This window comes from Dama dama, chromosome 9, assembly GCF_033118175.1.
Source record: "Dama dama isolate Ldn47 chromosome 9, ASM3311817v1, whole genome shotgun sequence".
NCBI lineage: Eukaryota > Metazoa > Chordata > Mammalia > Artiodactyla > Cervidae > Dama > Dama dama.
Genome location: NC_083689.1, coordinates 44,449,182 through 44,472,663, shown reverse-complemented (window position 1 = coordinate 44,472,663; position 23,482 = coordinate 44,449,182). Strand labels below are relative to the sequence as shown.

General features: G+C 34.3%; 1 protein-coding gene and 1 pseudogene across 1 annotated transcript; both read right to left on the bottom strand.

Moving 5' to 3' along the window:
- Positions 1–1,737: 1,737 nt before the first annotated feature.
- Positions 1,738–2,676, bottom strand: LOC133061357 (olfactory receptor 2L2-like). The gene has a single exon (XM_061149367.1). The coding sequence runs from the start codon at positions 2,674–2,676 to the stop codon at positions 1,738–1,740; it is 939 nt and encodes a 312-aa protein (XP_061005350.1).
- Positions 2,677–21,993: 19,317 nt separating this feature from the next.
- On the bottom strand, positions 21,994–22,968 carry LOC133062855 (olfactory receptor 2L2-like; annotated as a pseudogene).
- Positions 22,969–23,482: the final 514 nt, after the last annotated feature.

Genomic DNA, 23,482 nt, shown 5'->3' with positions numbered 1-23,482 from the left:
TTTTTCACCATTGAGGGTGATGCTTGCTGTGGGTTTGTCATATATAGCTTTTATTATGTTGAGGTATGTTCCTTCTATTCCTGCTTTTTGGAGAGTTTTAATCATAAATGAGTGTTGAATTTTGTCAAAGGCTTTCTCTGCATCTATTGAGATAATCATATGGTTTTTATCTTTCAATTTGTTAATGTGGTGAATTACATTGATTGATTTGCGGATATTAAAGAATCCTTGCATTCCTGGGATAAAGCCCACTTGGTCATGGTGTATGATTTTTTTAATATGTTGTTGGATTCTGTTTGCTAGAATTTTGTTAAGGATTTTTGCATCTATGTTCATCAGTGATATTGGCCTGTAGTTTTCTTTCTTTGTGGCATCTTTGTCTGGTTTTGGAATTTAAATATTAAAAACTATTAAAAATTCATTGAAACAGCATTTATCACCAAATGCTGAAAACACTTTAATTATATTAACAGAGAATAAAGTTCTAAAGCTTTAAATTTAGTGGAAATAAAGTGAAAAGGATTGATCTCCCAAATCTGATAATGAAGCATTATGTTTATTTGCAATATATATATAATTTTGATACACAATATTTTTGGAATGTGTAATTTCATTTCACAACTAAAGAATTAATTTTGAAGAAAAAAACTACATTTGAGCAGCAATGATCTAACATTTTTTTCTGATTTTTGAGCAAGAGTCCTCATATGTTCATTTTGGGATTTGCCCTGCATATTATGTAGAGTATGAACCTCCCCTTCTCTGCCACATGTGAGAGGTTAAGTGCATTTCTGCATTAATTATTAATGGGTAACAATTTATATAGGAAATTTACTTGAACTGATGAATTTTTGTTGATACAGTGGTGAGATCTGTTTAAGAAAGTGATCAAGCCATCATATGAATTAAGAAAATTAGTTTACAAAGTTAACTTTCTCAGTAAAACTATGGGATGCAGTGAGTGGAGAATAAAACCTCATTTGAGAGAAATCATCTAATACAAAAGTTGTAATGGCAACTTAGCGGGTACACAGTATGTTTTAAGAGTAGTTGTTTGCATGGATTTCCTCAACAGTCCTTTTTTTTTTTTCCTCAACAGTTCTAATTTCCACTAGTAAGACTAAATACTGACCCACTTGTATAATTGCTTTAGCAATCTCTTGTGGCATTTTCAAGGCCTACTGTTGATCTCCAGGTATACTTGATATGGTGGATGCATTATCGTATAATTAAAGTAAGCTTCTCATTTTCCTTTCAGAGTGGTTTAAGGACTTCAGAATCCTCAGCTAAATCTTTAACAAGAAGTTTCCCTATATTGAAATTTTAAAGAAAGTGTTACTGGTAATTATGGTTATACTATAAGAAGAACAAAAAGTATTCTGTCTTTTAATTTTATCTAAACATTCAGAAAATGTGTTTCAGACCTATTGAAAAATGTATTGAAAACAGCGGAACTGTTATGGTGAATGATATTCTGTTATTCAGTTAATGTCCATGTTCACTACTAAATGACAGAGAATCTTTCTGGTTGACAGTCTATCAACAAAAATGCATTTGAAATTGATTAAAAAAAAAGAAACAAGAAGAAATAAGATTGAGGTTTTTCAAGATACGAACTATTTTCTTGTCCTCTAGATCAGTTTTACTCCTTTCATTTAATAAAAATGATATTTTTAATGACTATACAGTTAAAAATAGATTTATATCCAACTCCTGATATTAATGCAAAAATTTTGTCTACATTTTCACAGGGGAAATTCTCTGAGTTACTCTTCTTAGGGCCCCAATCACCTCCTTGTTTCTCAGGCTGTAGATAATAGGATTGAGCATCGGGGTAAGGATGATGTAAAAGACAGCCAGAACTTTGTCCTCTGTTGGAGTACGCAGAAATCTTGGGCGTAGATATGTGTAAACAAAGGGTGCATAGTAGAAAGAAACCACAGTGAGGTGGGTGCTGCAGGTTGAATAAGCCTTCTTCTTCCCTTCTGCTGAGTTCATATGACAGACAGCAAGGAGAACACGGCCATAGGAAAATGCAATACCAATGAAGGGCAACAAAAGAAAAAGTGTGGTGCTCAGAAACACTGTGTATTCATAAACCGTTGTATCAATGCAGGCTATTGTCAACATGACTGTGACATCACAGAAGAAATGATTGATGGACCTGGATTGGCAATAAGGGATGGAGAGAATATATGTGGTGTGGGCACAGGAGTTGATAGAGCCCATTATCCAAGATCCTGTTATCATCAACATACACACTCTTTTGCTGATTCTGATGGGATAGTGAAGAGGAAAGCAAATGGCCACATACCGATCATAAGCCATAGAAGCCAAGAGCAATCCTTCTGCACATGCCATAGTCAAGAAGAAGAAGCTCTGAATCCCACACCCAATGATGGAGATAGACTTGTTTGCAAACAGAAAATCATAGGCCATTTTGGGAACAGTGGTAGAGATGTAGTTCAGATCCATGAGGGAGAGCTGGCTAAGCAGAAAATACATAGGCTTGTGAAGACGGATGTCCAGAAAGATGAGAAGAATTATGGAAAGGTTACCAACTAGAGCCATTAAGAAAATGAAAACAATGAGAATAAAAAGGAGCAGACCATTTCTTGAAGAGGGAAACAATCCCAATAAGATGAAATCAGTTGATGTTTGATTATAATTTCCCATCAGTCATTCATGTAATTATTCCTAAGGGCAGACACAAGAGTAGATAATTCAAGTTTAAAGCAATAATATATTTCTGTAGTATTATTTTAGTCAGGCTGAATATCGTTAAAGTTTTACTACACTGTAATAAAGAACTGGAATCCTCTATTTTGAGAAAAATTATAATAATTATGAAGCTAAAATTATAAAGAATAGCATTTTCAGAACTGATATATTTGAGCAACTGTACAACATGAGCAGAATATAGAAAAATAAATAACTATTTTATTAAAAAAGAGTTTCTTATAAAATTCTTAACATCTTCTTGAACCATTTTCTTGAAATTCTCAGCATCACCTTGAAGTTTTTTGACTGTGAAAAGCAAAATAACAGAAACTATTTATATGGAAAGACTAACTAAAATATCAGATTTTACAACAATTAATGTTTTTCTACTCTAGCAATGTATAGTAGAAGACGGAAAAATGTTCTCAACCTAACCATCATAGACACAAAGTGGGATGTAACTGTGATGAAAAGAGGGGAAAGAGAAAGGGAAGTTGGAGGCAGTTATATGTGGAAGGGGAAGGTCTTCATCCTCTGTGGCCAGAGTGGATGTAATCAAGAGATGTTACTTAATGTTAAGTAATTAAGCATGAGACAGCATGTTAAAAAGCAGAGAAATTACTTTGACATAAGGTCCATCTAGTCAAAGGTATGGTTTTTCCAGTAGTCATGTATGGATGTGAGAGTTGGACAATAAAGAAAGCTGAGCGCTGAAGAATTGATGATTTTGAACTGTGGTGTTGGAGAAGACTCTTGAGAGTCTCCTTGGACAGCAAGGAGATCCAACCAGTCCATCCTATAGAAAATCAGTCCTGAATATTCGTTGGAAGGACTGATACTGAAGCTGAAACTCCAATACTTTGGCCACCTGATGCAAAGAACTGACTTATTTGAAAAGACCCTGATGCTGGGAAAGATTGAAGGTGGGAGGAAAAGGGGACGACAGAGGATGAGATGGTTGCACGGTATCACTGACTCAATGGACATGAGTTTGAGTAAGCTCCAGGAGTTTGTGATGGACAGGGAGGCCTGGTGTGCTGCAGTCCATGGGGTCACAAAGAGTCGAACATGACAGGGCGGTTGAACTGAAACAAACTGAAGCATGAGAAGGCAAGCATATTGTTGAGAAATATACAAGTAAATAGAAGGGAAAACCTACAATATTATAAAATATTTGCCTTCTGGATCAGGAGGAGTGGGTTTATGAAAGCTTATTTTGTCCTGTAGGTCGCTGAGATCATGTTCTTGCTTTATTTCAATAAAATAGCTCACATCTACCGTTATACTCAATGGTGAAAGATTTAAAGTTTTTCCTTTAAGAGATAAAAAAAAGGCAAGGAAGTTTTAGATGAGAAACTTGTAATTAGTCCACCAAAAATCTGTTAGAATTGATAAAGTTGCAGTTGTACTGATATCCATTTACAATATACAATACTAAAAAGAATTTAAGAAAAATTTGTATATACCACATCATGGAAAAGAGTAAAATCCCTGGGAATAAACCTAAAGAAGGGAAATAACTTCTTCACTGAAAATCACAAAACGTCACTGAAAAAAATCAAAAAGACAAAAAAAAAAAAAATGGAAGAACATTATGTGATCTTAGCTTGAAAAAAGAATATTGTTAAGATGTAAAAACTATAAGCAAACAACAGGTGCAATTAAATATCTCTATCATAATGCCAATGAGTTTTTCAGGCAGAAACACACAAATACATTCTAAAATTCTTACAAATCTCAAGATGCTAAGAATAGCCAGAATTTGAGAATTCACTGTTTCTGATTCAAAACTTACAAAACTATGATAATAAAAACAGTATAGTATTGACATAAAGACAGACTTAATGCAACAATATAAAGCAATATAAAACAGCCAAGATTAGGAAAGAAGTTTTGATAGCTTGTATAGACATTTGCACAGAGGAGTTAGGGTGAATTCAGTGAGATGGAAGTAATTTTTCTTTTAGTTCTCCTATATTAAGATGTCTCTAACGTTTTTGGACCTTACATTTTATATGTGGCTGTTTAGTAAGTTCAAAGTAATGTTATGTCTGCATGTAACTATTTATTTGCCAGTTTTGATTATGTTAATCTGTTTTTTATAAATTAAAAGGAATATGTTTAGTTTAATAAAAAATATGGAAATAGAAATATCATCTATGTGGAAATTATCTCTATTTTAGGTACTACATATTTTCAATTGTTTCCCTGCAGATGAAAAATCTCATTGAAGTATGCAACTTTAAATTATTAAAGTACATATTGAAAATAATGATATTACTGTTAAAAATCTACCCTTCAAAAATTCTCCAAAACATTTAAGAGGAAAGAATATTTCTAGACTCCTGTGAGGCCAGCATCACTCTGATATCAAACTCAAAAATATCACAAAAAAAATAAAGCCTCAGGCCCATATCACTGATAAACATTGATGGAAAAGCCCTCATCAAAATATTAGCAAACCAAATTCAATAATACATTAAAAAGATCAAAAACCATGGTGAAGTAGGATTCATCACAGGGATGAAATTGAAAAATTATTTCAATATCTATAAATTAATTAATGCAATACTTCACATTAACCAAGTGAAAAAATAAAAATTACATGATCATCTTAGTAGATGCAGAAAAACATTTTGATAAAATTCAACATCCACTTACAATAAAGCTCTCCAGAAATGGTGCACAGAAGTAACATACCTAAGCATAATAAGGGCCATATATGACAAACTTACAGCTGACATAATACTCATTGTTGAAAAGTTGAAAATATTTCCTCTAAGATCAGGGCAAGACAAGGATGTCCACTTTCACTTTTATTCAACATAGTTTTGGAAGTCCTAGTCCCAGCAACCAGATAAGAGAAATCAATAAATGGAATCCAATTTGGAAAAAGAGAAGTAAAGCTGTCACATCAATTTGCAGATGAGTTTCTACTATGCGTGGGCTTCCCAAGTGGTTAAGTTGGTAAAGAATCCACCTGCAGTGTGGGAGAGCTGAGTTTGATCACTGGGTGGGGAAGATGCTCTGGAGAAGGGAAAGGCTACCCACTCCAGTATTCTGGCCTGGAGAATTCTGTGGACTGTATAGTCCATGAAAGATGCTACCAGAAAACTACTAGAGCTTACCAATGAATTTTGTAAAGTTGTAGGATACAATGTTATTATATAGATATCTATTGCATTTCCACATTCTAACAATTAAGTATCAGAAAGAAAAAATAAGGAAACAATCCCAATTACCATCTTATCAAAAAGAATTAAAATCTAAGATAAACCTACCTATGGAGACAAAAGAACTCTGCTCTGAGAACTATAAGGCACTGATGAGAGATTGAAGAGGACGCAAATGGAAAAATATATCATCTTAATAGACTGTAAAATCAATATTGTTAAAATGATCACACTACCCAAGGCAACCCACAGGTTCAATGCAATCCCTGTCAAAATACCACTCATATTTTCCACAAATTTAGAACAAATTATTTTCAAATTTGTATGAAGAGATGGAAGACCCCAAATAGCCAAAACAATCCTGAACAGAGTTACAGGAATAAAGCTCCCCAACTTCACATTATGTTCTGAAGCTACAGTCATCAAAGCAATATGGTACTAGCACAAAACAGACACGTACGTGAATGGAACAGGTTAGAGAGTCCAGAAATAAGCCCATGCACTAATGATCTATAACAAAGGAGGTAACAATATGCAATGGAGAAAAGACAGTGTCAAAAATAAGTAGTGCTGGGAAAACTGAATAACTAAACATAAAGAAAAAAATAGAACATTATCTAACTCTGTATATAAAAATAAACTTTAAAATGGATAAAATATCTAAATATATGACCAGATGATATAAAAATTCCAGGAAAACAGCATGATTTTTAAATTCATCTCCTAGAGTAAAGAAATAAAAGCAAAAATAAGCAAATGGGACATAATTAAACTGAAAAGCACTTGCAATGGAAAGGAAACGTTAAATAAAACTAAAAGACAATCTACTGAATGGGAGAAAATGCTTCCAAATGATATGACCAAGTCTGATGCTGTAAAGAACAATATTGTATAGGAACCTGGAATGTTAGGTCCATGAATCAAGATAAATTTGAAGTGGTCAAACAGTAGATGGTAGAGTGAACATTGACATTTTAGGAATCAGTGAACTAAAATGGACCAGAATTCCTCTTTACCAGCTGTCACAAGGGAAGCCCAAGAACACTGGAGAGGATAGCCTATCCCTTCTCCAGCGGATCTTCCTGACCCAGGAATCGAACCGGGGTCTCCTGAATCTCAGGAGGATTCTTTACCAACTGAGCTATGAGGGAAGACCAATAGGCAGATTATAGATCTTCATTCATTAATTTATGAACCTTGTAAAACTTGTAGTCTTATATTTTTGCATTGGTATTCTAATATTTGGATAAGTATTCAGTATTTCCAGTTTTTATAGACTCAATCTGAGACAGAAAGCCTTTAACCAGTCACGCAGTCAGAGAATTTGGGCAGGTAAGTATCATGAACCAAGGGTAGGTTTATTTACAGGGTTCTGGGCCATTGGGCTTGATATTTGAGTGTATATGAAAATTGGATGATTGCTTGACTTTTGCTAACTCTTGGGAGAATAAATCTCTCTCTGCACTGTGCTTCATGATACTTGGGGAAGGAGTGACTTGGGTAGAGTTAAACTGTCCTTCCTACCCAATATAACATGTCTTTTCTCATTTGTGTGCTCCACATGAGTGCTGTAATCTGTCACGTAAAATCCAGAGGTCTAGTGAAGTTATGTCTGTGCCTGGATGGTTATTTATACCCATGTTTATGCAGGTTGTAATAGTCTCTTCTATTCCACCACATCCTTCAGACAATAACTAAGTGTAAACACAATAAATGTCTGTTCAGTAAGTACTGAGTCTCTCATAGAAAATTTCATGTGCTAGCAAACACAGGGAATGAATTGATGCTGAAATAACCGTATGTACTCCGTAAAGAGTGCAGTGAAAAGTTTAAAAGGAATTGAGTGTCACATATCTCCAGAGGAGGCACACAAAACCAAGAAAATCATGAAGTCATGCATTTCATTTATCCTAAGAGAAAAATGAAGAATGTAGAATTGAAATAAAATTTTGAGTTGTGTATTATATTTTTTCTCCAATTTCAATTCAATTTGATTATTTTTTAAATCTTACAGCTCTTAATGAATAATAACATTTACATATTTTGAAAAAGAAGTTCCATTCTGTGTACCCCTGATGAAAAATATACGTGAAATATTGTTATAAACACTATAAAATATTCATGAATCATAAAACATTGCTATAAAGGTAATAGAATATGGATGAGTCTTTAGCTTTTATAAATTGACATATATGTGGTAAGATTTTTTGCTAATAAATTAAGCTAAAATTTAAAAAAGAAATCAACAGACTCATAGCCATAGAGAGCAGACTTGTGGTTGCCAAAGAATATTGGGACTTATGAAAAAGAGAGAAAGGATACAGCTTTTTTCACATAAATTACACCTGATTTCAAATTTTAGAACATTGAGAAATGTGATTTATCCAGCCGAAGGATTTTATGTTAGAATACTGGATAGCAGATTGGAGATACAGGAAGTTGTATACTTGATTCATTGTGACTTATCACATTTTTTAAAGCAACTACCTTCAATTTAACATGAGTAGAACATACACTTCTAGGCAGGAAGTTGTGCAGTATGATCCTGTGGATGTAGGGATACACCAACTGAAAAGAGGTGATTGCTTATCACATTGAGGAAAATAACATTATCAACATCTATTTTAGTTAAATAATTCCAAGAAGAATTTCAAGTCAGTCTGGGTTTTAAAGGAAATAGAAGAGAAAGAAAGACTTGTGCTGGGAGACTACAGTCAGAAACAGAGTCATCTTCAGATTCTTCTATTCTGTGATAGTAAGTGACAATGACAATTGAGATCCTCCCCACCAAGTCACCTTTCCAGAAATGTGAAAGATGCAGGACCTTAGAGGTGACAGAGTGAAAGATTATCATATATTATAGCCACCACATTGTGCTTATTACTGAATTGTACTGACGGCCTTTCTATACAACCCCGTGTCACATTAGATCATCAAGTCCTAGAGGCACTAATGCTTGTCCACTAGTTTCAAAATTAATGATAGGTTTCTCTTTCTATGTCTCTCTCTCTCTCTTATACCTTTCACCCTGTCTGTCAAAACAGGATCAGACAAATTACTTATGGACTAATCAAAGAATAAAGACCAAATTATGTTTACTTTCTCCATCTTCTATGTCCTTTTATCCAGACATTATATTAATATCTTTAAAAAAAATCTTCTCATGTATCCCTTTTTCTCACTGATAATGACCTGAGTTATGGATAATGATGGATCACAGGACCCCTAGTTAGGCACAAAATTTAGAACCCATTTATTATTTTTAAAAAGATTTTCTTTTGATATTTTTTAGAGGGCAAACATTTCAGTATCTGTGATATAATACAAATATTCACTTCCCTGCCTGACTCATACCTTCAACCAGGATGGAAGCCTACACTATGCACTAGGTTATTTATTTGCATGCTTTAACTTGGAAGTGGGTAGCTCAGAGAACTGGTATAAGGGCACAATCTCTTAGTGAACATGGATACAACATAAATACACTTATGAAGTTTCTGGAGAAGCCTACATTGTGATTCTGATGCTATAAATGACACCCAAGAGGAAAATAGCACTCTCTTCACTGATTCATTCTCAGGCTCATTTTAGACATGTCTCATAAATTAATTTTGGAGTTAATTTCTCTGTTTCTAATTAAGGAGCCTAGCTTATCAGATACAGAAAGCTACAAATACATTTTACATGATGCTTGTGATTTATTTTCTGAAGTGAAACACAATAAAAATTATCTCTCTAGAAACACTTAAGCTCAATAATTCAGAGGAAGCCAAATACTTACATATGAAAATATAGTGCAACTGTATATCTGATACTACAATTTATTAGGTGGCTAAGAAGATGTAAGGATGATAGTACTGATACATAAATGTAAACACTCCTGTTGTAATATCTTCTATACATAAAAAAAACTTTTATGATAAAACTGAACATTGGGGAGATATAAAATATCTGGGGGAAATAATGATAGACCATTTAAAACTTATGAGATGTTTAATCAGACCATAAACATGAAAATTTATAATTAGCAGCAGAAAGCAATAACTGCATTTCAATCAGCAGTACATAGTCTGTTTTATTTGTGTGACATTAAGCACCTCCTCTTTGAGAGCTAATGGTTTCTCCTGAAACTTATGTCATTGCGTTAATGTAGTCATAGTTACAGAAGACTACTTAAATGATGTTTAACATCTAACCTCTCTCATGAACTAAGGTTTAACAACAGGGAAATATTTTTGCAGTCTTTTATTGGCACTTTTATCTTTACCAGACATCTGAAAACTGAGAAATGCACAGTGTGTATTAAAGTAAATTAGTCATTAGTTTGTGTAAAGATAAAACTTAAGTGAAATTTTAAGTTTCTTAACATTCATATGTTGCTTGGGCTCTTTCCTGTGTGGACCAAAGCAAAGAATTTGATTTTATTCCAGAACTATGGGAATCTTGGGTGAAAGAGGGAAGTGTTCACACACTTGAACCGAGTTGAAATATGACTCTGTGACTAATCAGCTCTCTTCCACCAACAATTCCCATTTCTATAGATAGGATCTGAATTGTTGGTGGATCAAAATCATCTTCCACATTGTTACAAGGAGTCATTCTTTCTACCATTTTTTTTTGTATGTAAACATCTTAATATCCATAAAATCTTATTCACTTACTCACCAAGAGAGATACCTCAAATATCCAATGAGTCATGAGTCATCGCCTCCTGACAAAAGCATATAATCTCTGGATAGTTTGTAGCCCTCTCTTTCACAAACAGATGTGGTTCTTGCTCTAGAACCATATTCTATTATGGTTTACCACAAGATATTGAATGTAGTTTCATGCTCTGCACAGTGAGAACTTGTAGATTACCCCTTCTATATATAATCAATTGCATCTACTAACCCCAAACTCCCAGTACATCTCTTTCCTAGTCCCCTTCTCCCTTGGGAACCACAAGTCTATTCTTGATTTCTGTGAGTCTGCTTATGTTTCAGTTTTATCACATTTTAGATTCTATATATAAATGATATCATAAGTTATTTGTCTTTCTGATTTTTAGTATGATGATCTCTAGTTGTATTCATGTTGCAACAAATGGCATTATTTTCTTCTTTTTTATGAATGAGTAATATTCCATTGTTTATATATGTACCATATATTTATCCATTTATCCATTCGTCTGTCAGTGGACATTTAGGTTGTTTCCTTGTCTTAGTTACTTACTGTGAAAAGTGCTGCTATGAACATAGAGGTGCATATATCTTTTCAAATTAAATTCTGTCCTGATATATGACCAGTGGAATTTCTGGAGAGTGTGGTAATATTGTTTTTGGTTTTCTGAGGAACATCTACACTGCTTTCCATTGTAGGGGCACTGACTTAAATTTCCACCGAAGTGTAGAAGGATTTCCTTCCCTCCACAACCTCTCCAGCATTTTTTATTTGTTGTTTTGTTTATGGCCATTCTGAATGCTGTGAGGTGATACAGTGAGGTGATACCTCATTGTAGCTTTGATTTGTATTTCTATAATAGTTACTGATGCTGAGCAACTTTTCCTGTGTTCTTGGCCATCTGTATATCTTCTTTAGAGAAACATCTAGTTAGATCTTCTGTTCACTTTTTTAATAGTTTTTTTTTTTCTTTCTTCTTCTTCTATTACTGAATTGTAGGAGCTGTTTATATATTTAGGAAATTAATTCTTTGTCAGTCATATTATTTGCTAATTTTTTGTCCTAGTCATAATTTGTCATTTTGTTTATGGTTTCCTTTGCTATGCAGAAGCTTATAGGTTTGATTAGACATCATCTTTTTTTTTTTTTTTTACTTCTATTTCTGTGCCCTGGGAGACTGACTTAAGAAAATATTGGTATGATTAATGTCAGAGGATATTTTGCCTATGATCTGTTTTAGGATTTTTATAAAGCTGTGTCTTATATTTAAGTTTTGAGCTATTTTGAATTTATTTCTGTATATGTTGTGAGGATATGTTCTAACTTCACTGATTTAAATGTAGGTGTCAGACTTTCCCAGCACCACTTGCTGATGATTTGTCTTTTTCCTGTTTTACATTCTTGCTTCTTTTACAGAAAATTAATTGTTCATAGGTGTATGGGTATATTTCTGGGTTATCTATTTTATTCCATTGATTAATATGTCTGTTTTTGTTGCAGTACCACACTATTTTGATTATTGTAGTTCTGTAGTATTGTCTGAAACCTGGGAGGATTAAGACTCTTGCTTTGTTCTTTTTCCTCAGGATTGCTTTGAAAATTCTGGTTTTTTTACATTTCCACAGAAAATTTAGGACAATTTGTCCTAGTCTTGTGGAACATGTCACACACAGTTTGATAGGGATTACATTTAATCTGTAGATTGCTTTGTATTTTAACAAAATTAAATCTTCCAATTCAAGAGTATGGTATATCTTTTCATTTCTTTGAATCATCTTTCATTTCCTTTATTAATGTTTTACAGTTCTCAGTGTATAACTCTATCACCTCCTTGGTCAAGTTTATTTCTAAGAGTTTTGTTTGGGGGTGTGTGATTTTAAAATATATTGTTTTTTGTTTGTTTGCTTTTAATATTCCCTTTCTGATTTTTCATTGTTAGGGTAAAGAAATGCAACTGATTTCTATATGTTAATCTTGTACCCTGATAAATTGCTGAATTCACTTGTCTGTTCTAGTAGTATTTGTATAAATTCTTTAGGGTTTCTATGTTTAGTATCATGTCATCTGCATATGACAATTTGAGTGGATATCCTTGTCTTCTTCAAGATTTTGGCATGAAGACTTCCAGCTTTTCACCATGAATGTTATATTGGCTGTGGGTTTGCTGTGAATAGCATTTATAATGTGGGGATATATTTGCTTTGTGGAGCCTGGTGGGCTACAGTCCAAGGATCACAAAAAAGTTGGACACAACTTAGTGACTAAACAACAATAACAAAAGTATCACAATGATGATTTTTATATGTTGAACCATCTTTGTGAATTTGGAATGAATCACTCTTAGTCAGGTGTATGAAATTTTCTCTATGTGCTCGTGGATTTGGTTTGCTTTTATTTTGTTGAGGATTTTTACATCTATTTACATCAAAGATATTGAGCTGCAATGTTCTTTTTTGGTGGTATCTTTGTCTAGTTTTGGTATCAAGGTGATGGAGCGTTCATAGAATATATTTGAGTGTGCTCATTCCTCGTCAGTCTTTTAGAAGAGTTTAAGAAAAATTGGTAAAACTTTTCTTTTTCTGGGCTTCTCTTGTGGCTCAGCTGGTAAAGAATCTACCTGCAATGTGGGAGACCCTGGGTTTGATCCCTGGGTTAGGAAGATCCCCTGGAGAAGGGAAAGGTTACCCACTCCAGTGTTCTGGCCTGGAGAATTCCATGGACTTGTATAGTCCATGGGGTGGCAAAGGGTTGGACATGACTGAGTGACTTTCACTTCTTTCTTTGTGTGTTACAATTCACCTGTGAAGCAATCTTTCCTGAACTTCTGTTTGTAGGAACTTTTCAAATTGCAGATTATATTTAATTTTTAGTGATTGGTCTGTTCAAATTATTTATTTCTTCTTGATTCAATTTTGGTGAGCTGTACATTTCTAGGAAGTTTTCCATTTCATCTAGGTTGCCAAATTCATTGGCATATAATTGTTTATACTACTCTTATATATATATTCTTGTGTGTTTCTGTAGTGCAGGTTGGCATTTTTCCTTTTTCATCAATTATTTTATTTTGATTCTCTGTTTTCTTGGTGGGCAAGGTCAGAGGTTTGTCAATTTTGTATACCCTTGGAGAGGATTAATCCTTGGCTTTCTTGTCTTTTTCTGTCATTTTCTTAACTTTTTCTCTCTCTGATCTTTGCTATGTTCTTCTGTCTACTGACTTTATGTTGTTTTTTCCTCTTTTTCTAATCCTTTTAGATAGTAGATTAGGTTGTTTGAGAATATTCTTAGTTTTTGAGGAAGGACTGTGTTGTTATAAACTTTTCTCTTAGAGGTGCTTCTGCTGCATCCCATAAATTTTGTATGGTTGTTCTTTCCCTGTCATTTGTCTCAAAGTACTTTTAAATTTCTTTATTTATTTCCTCATTGACCCATTTGCTTTATAGTGGCACGCTGCTTAGGTTACATGGAATCTTTTTCTCTCTCTCTCATTTCTTATTCTGCATTTGATTTCTAGTTTTATGCTATTGGGTTCAGAGAATATACTTGGAATGATTTCTGCATAGTTACATATTTTCAAGTTTATTTTGTGTCCTAGCATGTAGTCAGTCTTAGAGAATGTTCTATTCTATTGCACTTGTGAAAAAATGTATTCTGTATTTTCCAAAGGGAGGCACTGAAAATATTAATTAAGTGTAACTATTGTATTATGTCATTCAGGATCTTTGTTTCTTTACCTATTTTCTATCTAGAAAATCTGCCTATTGATGTAAGTTGGGTGTTAAAAGTCTCCTAATGTTACTGTGTTCCAATCAATTTTTCCCTTTATGCATGTTAATATTGGTTTTATGTATTTTAATACTCATATATTACATGCATACATGTTGACAAGTGTAAAATCCTCATGTATTGATGATTTTACCAATACATAGCATCTTTATCTTTCTTTATGTCTTTTCCTTTGAAGTCTATTTCACTAATATAAATATTGCAACCCCCACTTTCTTGTCATTTCCATTTGTGTGAAATATATTTTTCCACTCCTTTCTGGTTTGCGACACATCTGTGAGAAGTCAGCTGATAGTTCTATGTGGGTTCCCTTGTAAATTATCTTTTTTTTTTTTTCTTTTCCTGCTGTTAGAATCTTCTCTTTATCTTTACTTTTTACCAGTTATTTATAATATGTCTTAGTGTATGTATGTTTGGGTTCATTTTGTTTGAGACTCTGTGTTGTGTATATTTGGATATATGTTTCTATCTTTAGGTTTGGGGAGTTTTCAGCCTTAGTTTCTTCAAATACATTTTCAATCCCCTTGTCTCTTTCTTTCCTTTTAAAATCTCTATTATATATAAATTGGCATGTCTTATGATCCCACTGGTTCTTTATATTGCTTTAATTGTTTCTTCATTTGGTTTTCTGTGTCCTATTGTTTTATTTTTTTCTTTCTTTATATATATATATATATATTTTATTTAGGTATAGTTGACTTACAGTGTTTTAGGTATACAGCAAGGTGATAGAGATATACATATATTATTTTTGAAATTATTTTCCATTGTAGATTATTGATGATATTGATATTGGTGATAGTTCCCTGTGCTATACAGTAAACATTTGTTGCTTGTCATATATTTATTTTTAAAATTTTTAAAGTAGAACTGTAGCATTCTATACATACTAAGTCAAACAAGTAGAATCAAAATATCATAATTTTTCTAGTTTGGCAAGGATTCATAAATTTTCTTATATATATATATTATACATATCATATATATATATATATAATACATATTATGTATAATATATGTATACAAATGCTTTTCAACTATACAATAAAGACTCAAGAAAGAACATCAGAATAAAAGAAGAGATTGAAAAAATGGAAATCATAAACTAAATGAAATGGGAGCACTGAATATGAAATAGAAAAAGTGAAAAACTAGATAAAAGTAAGAGGTCATCATACAGTCCAGCTGTTTTTAAACATTGTTGCACATTAAAAACATATCTGGAACCTGGTGAAAACAAAAGAAACCTGAGCATTTGTATTTTTCAAAAAATTCCAAGATAATTCTGATGTTTATTTGCATTTTAATAAGTGATTACAGGATTTTCTATTAAGTGGTAATTTGGGGGATATAGTGTTCTATTACTTTTCTGTTGACCAATCATATTACAATGATATTAAGGGAAAAATAGTTACATAATCACAATAGTAACTGATGCTTATCAGTTTTCAAATTAAACCAAAAATAATTCAATTGCCAGACATAGTGAGAACATGATTAACCTGACAATGTGAAATAATTGCATACAATTTGGGGAGTCAAGCAGAGTGACATGGTAAGTGGAAGTGCATACAAGCACATGTTTTCATCTGCCAATCACTCTATCTTTTGGTGGCTGCGTGTAATCCATTTACATTTAAGATAATTATCAATATCTGTGATCCTCTTACCATTTTTTAAAATTGTTTTGGGTTTATTTTCTGTAGGTATTTTTCTTCCTTTGTGTTTCCTGCTTAAAAAAGCTACTTTAGTCTTTGTTGTAAAGCTGGTTTAGTGGTGTTGAATTCTCTTAACTTTTGCTTGTCAGGAAAGCTTTTGATTTCTCCATCAAATCTGAAGGAGAGTCTTGCTGGGTAGAGTTTTCTTGGTTGTAAGTTCTTCCCTATCATCACTTTAAATATGTCATGTCTTTCCATTTTGACTTACAGTTTCTGTTGAGAAATCAGCTGATAGCCTGATGGGAGTTCCCTTGCATATTATTTGCTGTTTTTCCCTTGTTACTTTTAATATTTTATCTTTAATTTTTATCAGTTTGATTACTACGTGCCTTGGTGTGTTCCTTCTTGGGTTTGTCCTGCCTAGGACTTTCTGTGCTTTCTGGATTTGGTTGACCATTTCCTTTTCCATGTTAGAGAACTTTTCAGCTATCATCTCTTCAAATATTTTCTCAGGTCCTTTCTCTCTTATTTCTCCTTCTAGGACCCCTATATGAATGTTGGTGTGTTTAATATTGTCTCAGGATCTCTTAGGCTGTCTTCATTTCTTTTCATTCTTTTTTCTATATTCTGTTCGGAAGCTCTGATTTCCACCATTCTGTCCTCAAGGTCATTTATTGTTTCTTCTGCCTCAGTTATTTGGCCGTTGATCCCTTCTCATGCACTATTCATCTCTGCTTCTTTGTTCTTTAGTTCTTCTAGGTCTTTGGTAAAGATTTCTTAAATTTTCTCCTTTGTTTCCCTGATATTCTGGATCATCTTCATTATCATTATTCTGGATTCTTTTTCGGGAAGTTTGCCTATCTCAAATTCATTTGGCTGTTTTTCTGGGGTTTTAACTTGTCCCTTCAACTGGGACATAATTTTTTGATTTTTCATCCTGATTAAGTTTCTGTAATGTGGCTTTTGTTTTAGCCTGTGTGACTGTGGTTCTTCTCACTTGCTTTGTTTGCCCTCTGATGGAGAAGGCTAAGAGGTTTGTTTAAGCTTCCTGGTGGGAGGGACTGATGGTGGGAAAAACTAAGTCTTGCTCTGGTGGGCAGAGTCTTGCTTATAAAGTTTTAATCCAATTATCTGCTGATTGGTGTGGTTGCACTCCCTGCCTAGTAGTAGTTTGTCTTGAGGCTTCCCAGCCCTGGGGTCTATGAGCTCCATGGTAAGATTGACTGCAACCTACAAGTGGGCTTATGCCAGGCGGACGTTCTTGTACTTCTGTTGCCAGTGCTCCCATCCCTGTGGTGAGCCCCTACTTATCCACACCTTCACAAGAGACCCTCCAATACTAGTGGGTAGTTTTGTTCAGTCTTCCTTTTGGGTCACTGCTCTTATCCTCTGGGTCTTGATGTATGCAAGTGCCCTCCAAGCCTGGAGTTTCTGTTTCCTCTAGTCCTATGGAAGTCCTGTAATCACATCCCTCTGGCCTCCAAGGTCAGATTTTCTGGGTATTCCCTGTCCCATTTTTGGATCCCTAGGCTGGGAAGCCTGACACATAATTCAGAACCTTCAAACACAGTGGGAGAGCTTCTTTGGTATTATTATTTTGTTATTGTTTTGGTATTATAGTATGTGGGTCGCCCACCTGACAGGTATGGGATTTTATCTTATTGTGATTGTGCCCCTCCTATATTCTTGCTGCATTTACTTCTTTGTCTTTGAATGACAGGTATCTTTTTATGGTGGGTTCCAGTCTCCTCCTGTTGATAGTTGTTCAACAGTTAGTTGTGATTTTGGTTCTCTCAAAGGAGGAGATGAGCACATGTCCTTCTACTCCACCGTTTTGAACCAGAAGCCTGTGTGCTGTTTTGATTGAATGATTTCCATCAGTCTATCTTACACATAAACTTATTTGTTATTCTGCATTATTCATTCCATTATTCATATCTTTAAGTTCAGCTTTTGTCTCAGTAAATACATTTTCTGTTTTACTCTTGGCTCCTCTTTATAATTTTTATTTCCTTTTTACTGTAATCTGCATTTCTGTCAATAGTGTTTCTTAATTCCTTCAGTATTTTCATTACCTCCTTTTCAAACCATGTATAATAGACTGAGGGTCTCAGCAGTAAAGAATTCACCTGCTAATGTAGGAGACACAGGTTTTCTCCCCGGGTAGGGAAAATCCCCTGGAGAAGCAAATGGCAACCCACTCCAGTTTGCTTGCATAAACAATCTCATGGACAGAAAAGCTTAGTGGGCTATATAGTCCATGGGCTTGCAGAGTCAGACATGATTGAGCATGCACCTTCCTACATATTACACTGAAGATGCTTGTTTCATTGTTCCTTTGAGGGAATTTTCTTGGTCTTTTAACTGAGAGTGGTTCCTCTTCTTCTTTGTTTTACTTACATTTATCTTGTTCCATGAGTTTAGGGAAGAACGATAATTTACTATAGTCTTGGAAGGCTATTTAATGTGGGAACCTCCCTCCTTAGCTTCTATGAGTTTAATATTTTGAGAGTGAAATCTGCTTTTAGTTCGGATGCCCTTTTGTTAGCATGTGATGGCCATTATCTCCTTGACAGTGGGTGTGCAGATACAGCACCTGAGTGTACACCCAGTGCCTTTGCCAGCAGGGACAGCGATTGGCACCTGCTCTTGGTTTTTTCAGTGGTGGTGATATCCCACCACTGAAGTTTGTGATAATTTGCTGAATCTCTCCTCAACTCTTAAAAGTATTGCAGAATTTGTGCTGAAAGAATAGTTTCCGAGACTAAAACTTCAACTGACTCTTGAAGCTATGATGGCAGAGGCCACTTGTGCCTGCCCCAAGAGCTTGTGTACACAGCGTCCTGTTACCTGAGGGTGTGTACAGATAAAAAAGCTTCTATGGAAGTCCACCCCACCCCCTCACATAGAGCTCAACAATGGTGCCCTGACTCTCTGGTAGGCCTTGATTTCTTCTGCATGCATCTTCAGTTGTGACTGCACACCAGTGTAGTCCCTTAAGGTTGTCTCTGTACAGCCAACAAGGTAATGAAATCACCTTGCACAAGCTAAAAGATAATCAAGTACTATTTTATCAAGAACAACTTTGGCCAGAAAGTTGAAGTTTTTGTTCTGAAAATTGTTCTTTCAGCAGTGATTCTGCAATACTTTCAAGAGTTAAGAAGAGATTCAGCAAATTATCACAAAATGAATGCATGAAAGGTCATTGCAAAAAAGCATATCAGGGAGTAATTAGCATTCACCAAAGAGTACAGCATAAATTATTTTTAAAACTATTGCAATATTGAATAGTAAATAGTCACAGGCTTAAAAATAAAAACAAAATTAAAATTAACTTGAAAGATCGATGGCAGGAAAGAATGCTCTTTTATATAAATTTTCAGAAAATTTTAACAAAAAGACATTTTAACATCAATTTACCTTGCAACTGAAAATACAATGATAAAATGAATGAACAAACATTTGAAACTTAAAGCAACTTCTGGTTCTTTTACAAAGTTTAAAAATTATCAAAAATTTGAGGGGACTCATTATTTAAATTTTCAAATTAAATTTAGACTTACATGTAATGGAGACTTATGTAAATTGAAGGATTGAAATTGTTTTATAAGATAAATCATTTTTAGAAAATTTTCTCCATGTTAATCATCATCTCAACTTGTACTAAGATTTCTATTTTGATATAATTTATCAGAAAATCTGACCAATGTTTTTACAACCTATGAACATTCTTAATAGCTCCAGCAATGTAAGCACAACAATTTTTAATTAAACATTAAAATCATTAAATATTCATTTCAACCAAGCATTTATCAGTAGTGACAGAAAGCACTTCAATTCCAGTGATAGAGAATAGTTTTCAAATGTATCAGCTTTATGAAAATAAATTTAGAAAAATGTGAACCCCCCAAAATCTTAAACTCAATAAAGATATCACCAAATACAATGTCATTTTGTATTATATATAAACTTCTGAAAAAAAATATTGTTTGTAAAACTTTCTGCATTATATAGCTAAAATTTAATTAAAAAAAAAAACAATATTTGAGCAACAGTAATGACCTATTTTTCTAATTTCTAAACAAGAGGCCTTATGTTTTTATTTGTCCTGTGCCCTGCAAATTATGTAGGATGTGACCCTTTTTTTACTGCCACAGTTGAGAGATGAAGAAAATTTCTCCATAGATCACTGATGAAGGGTGATAATCATTCAACCAAGAAGTTTGTTTTAGCTGATGCTGTTTTAGTGGAAGCAATTATGTGACCTTTTAAGGAAAGTGATTTATTCATAATAAAATTGGTCCATAAAAGTTGACCTTTCCCAATCTCTTTTGTGAGAACTATAAAATTTGTAAGTGGGAAGAAAATCTTATCTGAAAGACATTATGCAAGAAGTTAGTGGTTATTCAGCTGGTAAAATTGAAATATGATAAGTGATAAGGATAATTGCAAAAATGTCCTGGATTGGCTCAAATGGTAAAGAATCTGCCTTTAAGGCAGAAGACAAAAGTTTGATCCCTGCATCAGGATGATCCCCTGGAGAGTGAAATGGCTACCTACTCCACAGGAGAAACCTGGTGGGCTATAGTCCATGGAGTAAAAAATAATCAGATACAACTGATCAGCTAACACTTTCACTTTTCAAAGATACTTGCAAGAAGGTTCTCAGTTCAGTTCAGTCACTTAGTCATGTCCAACTCTGCGACCCATGGACTGCAGCATGCCAGACTTCCCTGTCCATCACCAACTCACAGAGATTACTAAAACTCATGTCCATCTAGTAAATGATGCCATCCAACCATCTCACCCTCTGTCGTCCCCTTCTCTTCCCACCTTCAATCTTTCCCATCATCAGGGTGTTTTCCAATGAGTCAGTTCTTCGCATATGAAGGCCAAAGTATTGGAGTTTCAGCTTCAGCATCAGTCCTTCCAATGAATATTCAGGACTGATTTCCTTTAGGATTGACTGGTTTCTCTACTTGCAGTCTAAAGGACTCTCAAGAATCTTCTCCAACACCACAGTTCAAAGCATCAGTTCTTTGGCACTCAGCTTTCTTTATGATCCAACTCTCACATCCATGCATGACTACTGGGAAAACCATAGCTTTGACTAGACAGACCTTTGTTGACAAAGTACTGTCTCTGCTTTTTAATATGCTGTCTAAGTTTGTCATAACTTTTCTTCCAAGGAGCAAGCATCTTTTAATTTCATGGCTTCAGTCACCATCTGCGGATATCTGGATATCTCTAATTTCCACTAATTTGAATTGAATGTTGACCCATTCATTGTATTATTAACTTCACAATTTCCTTGATTTCTTTTGGTATCTCCAAGTCCTAATTGCTTTTTCTCATTCAGCCTAGGATAATAAGTAATTACCCTAGGACATGCCATGCTAAAATAAATAGAAACAGCTCATTTTTCTTTCAAACTGACATAAAGACTTCAGAATCCCTTATGGTCTCAGCTAAAGTTGTGAAATTAAATTTCTTTATATTTCGAGAAATAGTAACTGCTACTTGCAATTATAGGTCTACTATGAGAAGAACAGTAAGTCTTTAGACATTTAAATTAACTTAGATATTCAGACAGCATGTCTTAGACATATTGGAAATAAGTGAAAAATAGCAAATTTGTTATGTTGAATGACTACTTCACTTAGTTTCTATTTTAACTATTACATGACAAAGAACAATTTTTATTGCCCGCAAAACAGCAAAAATGAAAGGACTTGAAATTGATGGGGAATATTTCCATAAAAGAGAATGAGGTTTTAAGTCTTTAAATATGTATATGTGCACATATGTAAATACACATATATATTTATATATAAGACAATTTTGCTGAAATCTGAGTGATTTTCTTCTCTAGATCAATTTTAGTCTTTGCATTTAATGAATGCATAATATTTTTATGACTGTACATTAATGAATGAATTTATACAAATCTTCTGGTATTCATATAAAAAGTTTGCCTACATTTTCACAGGGAAGACTCACTGGATTACTCTTCTCAAGGATCCCATCACTCCTCTGTTTCTCAGGCTGTAGATAATAGGATTGAGCATTGGGGTAAGGATAGTGTAGGAGACAGCCAGATCCTTGTCCTCTGTTGGAGTATGAAGAAATCTTGGGTGTACATATGTGTAAGCAAAGGGCACATAGTAGAAAGTCCCCACAGAGAGGTGGGTACTGCAGGTTGAACAGGCTTTCTTTTTACCTTCTGCTTAGTTCATAGGATAGACAGCAAGGAGAACATGGCCATAAGAACATGCAATGCCAATGAAAGGCAACAAAAGAAATGCAGTGGTGCTCACAAACACTATGTACTCATAGATCCCGGTGTACATGCAGGCCAGAGTCAACATGGCTGGGACATCACAGAAGAAATGACCAATGATCCTAGATTGGCAATAAGGAATATGGAGGGCATATGTGGTGTGGGCACAGGAGTTGATAGAGCCCATTACCCAAGATTCTATTATCATCAACACACACACTCTTCTGTTGATTCTGATGTCGTAGTGAAGAGGATAGCAAATGGCCACATAAAGATCATAAGCCAAAGAGGCCAAGAGCAATCCTTCTGCACCTGCTAAAGTCAAGAAGAAGCAGCTCTGAATCCCACACCCAGTGAAGCAGATAGACTTGTTTCCAAATAGAAAATTTGACACCATTTTAGGGACAATTGCTAACACTGCTAAGTCGCTTCAGTCTTGTCCAACTTTGGGTGACCCCATAGACAGTAGCCCACCAGGCTCCCTCAACCCTGGGATTCTCCAGGCAAGAACACTGGAGTGGGTTGCCATTTCCTTCTCCAATGCACGAAAGTGAAAAGTACCAACACTACACTACTTTAAATACAACTAATGAGACAGCAACAAAAACTCCAATCTAATCATAAAATACATTAATAGTGGAGATGTAATTCAGGTCCATGAGGGAACGCTAAGTAGGAAATACACGGGTGTGTGGAGATGGGTGTCCAGAAAGATGAGAAGGATCATGGAAAGGTTGCCAAATAGAAACATTAGGAAAATGAGAACAATGAGAGTAAAAAGAAACATGCCTAATCTTGACGGGGGGAACAACCACAATAAAATGAAATCAATTGATGTCTGATTATAGTTTTCTTTGGGGCATTCACCTCATTTTTCCTAAAGGCAGAAATAAGCATAAGTAAGGAAGTCAAGTATAAAACAATAAGCTATTTTAAGTTATTATTTTGGCCAGGCTCTGTATAATAATTTAAACATTACAGTTCTTAAATGAAAGACGTGAGCTTGCCAATTTTGGAGAAAGAAATCTTTTTTTGATGGATAGATTAGCATTTGAAAATACAAACACTTTTGGCCAAAGGTTTTTCCAGGTAATTTTGCTGGTATAAAAATGATTATTTTGACATCATTTTGCTAGTTAGTTATATTGCCCTAGAAAAGCTCAATAACATCAAAATTAGATTTTGTATTCAAAATATATTCATAG